Source organism: Octopus bimaculoides, chromosome 1, assembly GCF_001194135.2.
Source record: "Octopus bimaculoides isolate UCB-OBI-ISO-001 chromosome 1, ASM119413v2, whole genome shotgun sequence".
NCBI classification, from domain to species: domain Eukaryota; kingdom Metazoa; phylum Mollusca; class Cephalopoda; order Octopoda; family Octopodidae; genus Octopus; species Octopus bimaculoides.
Genome location: NC_068981.1, coordinates 85,896,403 through 85,901,017, shown reverse-complemented (window position 1 = coordinate 85,901,017; position 4,615 = coordinate 85,896,403). Strand labels below are relative to the sequence as shown.

At 36.8% G+C, this 4,615-nt stretch overlaps 1 protein-coding gene across 3 annotated transcripts in view; it reads right to left on the bottom strand.

Annotated features, from left to right (window-relative positions):
* The window catches only part of LOC106868575 (mitogen-activated protein kinase 14), a 97,709-nt gene that overhangs the window by 68,700 nt on the left and 24,394 nt on the right, over nucleotides 1-4,615 (bottom strand). For all 3 annotated transcript variants that reach the window (XM_052967957.1, XM_052967955.1, XM_052967961.1), the window contains exon 4: nucleotides 3,890-3,948. In XM_052967957.1, the coding sequence (XP_052823917.1) occupies nucleotides 3,890-3,948 (59 nt within the window). The remainder of the gene's footprint in view (nucleotides 1-3,889; nucleotides 3,949-4,615) is intronic.

Sequence of the window (4,615 nt, the reverse complement as noted above, 5' to 3'; positions counted from 1 at the left end):
CCTGCTGTACTCTTTCACCACAACTTTCTCTCACTCTTACTTCCTGTTTCTGTTGTGCCTGTAATTCAAAGGGTCAGCCTTGTCACACTGTGTCACACCGAATATCCCCGAGAACTATGTTAAGGGTACACGTGTCTGTGGAGTGCTCAGCCACTTGCACGTTAATTTCACGAGCAGGCTGTTCTGTTGATCGGATCAACTGGAACCCTCGACGTCGTAACCGACAGAGTGCCAACAACAACATATAATGGGCTTATATCATTTTCCATCTACCAAATCCACTCACAGGACTATAGATGGCCTGGTGCAATAATAGAAATCACTTGCCCATGGTGCCATACTATATGACTGAATTTGTAATGTGGTTTGGAAGAGAGCTTCTCAACCACACAGTTACGTCCACACCTAAACAGTTGCCAATGGTGCTATGCAGTAGGACTGGCCCTATAACCATAATAACTTGTAAGTATCATACTATCTCCATTCATTCCTATCTGTCTCTTCTGCTTTACTATCTGTTCAAGCTTGAACTGTATTTTTGGATTACTACCTCAACCATCTTCTCTTTCTTACATTCCAATAACTATGTCAGAACTGTATCGCTTATTAATATTCCACAGTGTTCACCAAATCAAATATGTATTCCCCAAAATTTTCAGAATTTCTAAATGGCAACTGTTGTTGCACTTCAATTCCCATTCTCACTATGATGGCCAACAATAAAATGAACTTGAATGTTCCAGAAGACAAAAAAAAAAAAGTTACTTAAATGATTTGCTGGAAAATGTAATATTGCCATGCAACTGTTGGCTTTAAAAAAAGATAGAAAGAAAAGTCATATATGACAATGACAGTGGTATAGACGATAACAGTAACAATGGTAACATTTTATTGCTAGATCTTTTTCAGTTACAAAATGTATCTAGAAAACTCCATAAAATATTGGCTTTCTTTATAAAAGCTAAACACTACACGTGAAATCAGATGCCTCATCATATTTGCATGATGCATATCCCCACTGCCCAATCAACAAAAAAAAGTATTTGTTCAATAAGACTCCATATACTTTACTAACAATTGAGAAATATTATTTTTACCATTAGTGAAATTATTCTTTTTTCCTTTTTTTTGTATGCTTTTTTGTGATATTTAATTACTACCCTTTCTTTAAAAGTTTCCCTAAGAAACAAAAAAAATATCCATGCTGTCTTTTCACTTCCATAAACCAAAAACATTTTTTTTCTTAAAAACTGCAATCCACTGCCCTCCTCAATGTAACAATGATCCTTAAATTCTATATAACTCAGCAGCTTTGTTTTAGATCAGTTCACATTATTTGTAGGAGTTTGCCTAAAAAATCATGTAGTCCAGGGTTCAATCTCACTGTGCAGCAACTTGAGCAAGTGAGTTAACCCCAAGCTTTGAGTGAAATCTGGTAGATGGAGACACCATAGAAACATGTCAGATATGTGTACCAATGTATATATCAACAGATGTATCAGTGTATGCTTGTTTCAACATTTGATAGCAAATGATGTACCCAATGAAAATACATTAGCTGTTCATCTTCCCAAGTCAAAATAAATGCCAGATAAAGTACAGTTGGTTATGATCAACTAAAACACTAAGTCAATGTCCCAGCATGGCCATAGTCTGTTTGAAATGCGCAAAAGAATAAGAGATTAGTTAAGATGCTGAACTACTTGCCCTTGGATAATTCATTTATGTCATTTGCGATATGAGATCAATATGCTTCAATATTAAACTTAGATTACTTTGATAAGACTTGAAAAACTAAAATAATTCAGAGCAAAATGTCACTTAATCTGTTATCTTTATTTTGCTTTAAGCCTTTTGTTACCAGATTTTCTATTAAAATACACTACCTTGGTTTCAATTAATTTTGAAAATATTACTCTTTTACTTGTTTCAGTCATTTGACTGCGGCCATGCTGTAGCACCGCCTTTAGTCGAGCAAATCGACCCCAGGACTTATTCTTAGTAAGACTAGTACTTATTCTATCGGTCTCTTTTTGCCGAACCGCTAAGTTACGGGGACGTAAACACACCAGCATCAGTTGTCAAGCGATGGTGGGGGGACAAACACAGACACACAAACACACATACATACATATATATATATGTATATATACATATATACGACGGGCTTCTTTCAGTTTCCATCTACCAAATTCACTCACAAGGCTTTGGTCGGCCCGAGGCTATAGTAGAAGACACTTGCCCAAGATGCCACGCAGTGGGACTGAATCCGGAACCATGTGGTTGGTAAGCAAGCTACTTACCACACAGCCACTCCTAAAATAATTTTATCATTATTAAACTGGTGTTTGGAACAAATTAACATAAAATTTTAATTGATGGTTTTAATTTAGATTATTTTAAAACAAGTTTGTATTATAGAACCAAAAGTGGTCTCATTCAGTTTCATATCAAAAGAGTTAGTGTATATAATTCCAAATTTATGGGATTTATATCTTTAGCTATTCTATAAATAAAATGAAATTTTTATCTATGGAAACTGTTTTGATAATTTAATAAAATAAACTTTGATAGTCTGATATGTGTTGTGTACGTATATTTTTATCATTCATAAAATGCATTATATTGCTTTCAAGTTGTATATTCATCAACAGTACACATTAAAAGCAGGATATCTTCAAACTGTATAGCTGTAGAACCTTTAATTCCCAACCCAGGTTGGGAATTACCTTTTTGATAAGGTAATTACCTTATTGATAAGGCAAAAATTACCATTTTGACAAGGCAAAAGCATTTAATACATATTATTAATCTTTCTCTCTCTCCCTCATTCATTATTGGATCTACCACTTTCTCTCTTACCCATCATTCTCTTTCTCTCTCATATCATTCATTATTGACATACAACCCGCTTTCTCACTTCAAGTACTCTCTCTTCCATCACTGTGTCTCCAGATCACTTCTTTTTCATCCAACACAATGCTCAGGCTGTTCTATTCAATCTCCTTGCCACCAACTATCATATGGTTGTCTATCATCCTGACTCTTTCCTTACTCCCACCTCTATAACCCTCTCACTTCTATGACTATTCCCCCTGTCATAATCTCTTCTATCACAATCTTACCCAATTCTTTCTTTTATAAGCCACTCTTCTTTTCATCCTCTTGATCATCTTGTCATCGACAAGTGAAAACAACACAGCGTAGAGAACTCATTCATCTTGCAAAAGCATGGCAGCCTCTTGTGCTGGTGCCATGATAAAATGCATCCAGTGGTAGGTGTTAGAAAGGGTAGCCAGCCATAGAAAACATGCTGAAAATTAAATGTACATGCAAGATATGGTCCTCAAACTCTCTATGAGGGCAGTTATTCCAGTAAGAATTGACTTGGTTTATAACAGCCCATCTAATCCACACTAGCATGGGGAAGTGGACATAAAATGATAATCTGTATTTTATGCTCTGTTTCAGTTTGAAGCTGTTATCAGTTCACAACATTGCTGCACACTTCATCTTCATGCCTTCAAGACCAGATTGAAAAGCAAAAGAAAATTAAAACAAGAGGCTATCCATTTTAGTGTGTGTGTTTGTGTGCATACACTTGTATTCCAGCACACACATGCAATGATGTACCTATGTATTTAAATGTGGATAAGATTGGGAGGGTAGTGAATATATCACCTTTTGTATGTGTGTACCTTTGGTGTGAGTATTTGGATGTCAGTATATGTGCATCTGAGATAGCCTCCAAGGTAAATTGCTTACATGTATGTAGATATGAATGAAAATTAATGCATTTAGGCATAATACATTCATTATCTACTCCATTAGCAAGTATTTTATGAAGAATTCATTGTAAATAACAATTAAACAAATTGATATTACTTACACATCTTTGAAATTAGCTAAAGCTTTATCAGGTGTAAATGCATCCAATAAACCAATGATCTATATTCAAATAGACAAAAATAAAAAGCATGTATTAGTTACAAGCATTACATAAATAAATTAAATTACATATATATATATACATAACCAGATGGCTACACCAGGCTCCAATCTAATTTAGCAGAGTTTCTACAGCTGGATGCCCTTCCTAATGCCAACCACTCCGAGAGTGTAGAGGGTGCTCGAAGGCCAGTCAGGTGGTACTGGCAACGGCCACGCTCAAAATGGTGTATTTACGTGCCACCTGCACAGGAGCCAGTTCGGTGGCACTGGCAACGATCTCGCTCGAATGTCTTTACACATGCCATCTGGCACAAGTGCCAGGAAGGCGATACTGGGCACAGGTGCCATGACGATTTCGCTTTCGCTTGCTCCAACAGGTCTTCGCAAGCCGAGTTTCGTGTCCAATGAAGGATACGATGTTGGCATGGGTGCCAGTCGTCAAATTTAATTCGATTTCGATTTCACTTGCCTCAACAAGTTTTTGCAAGTGGAGTTTAGTGTCCAATGAAGGAAGGTACGTATAAGTGGGCTGGCTGAGGCCTTAGATTTAGGTCTCACTTGGCTTGCCGGGTCTTCTCACGCACAGCATATTTCCAGAGGTCTTGGTCAGAAGTCATCGCCTCGATGAGGCCCAATGTTCTAAGGTCATGCCTCACCACCTCAT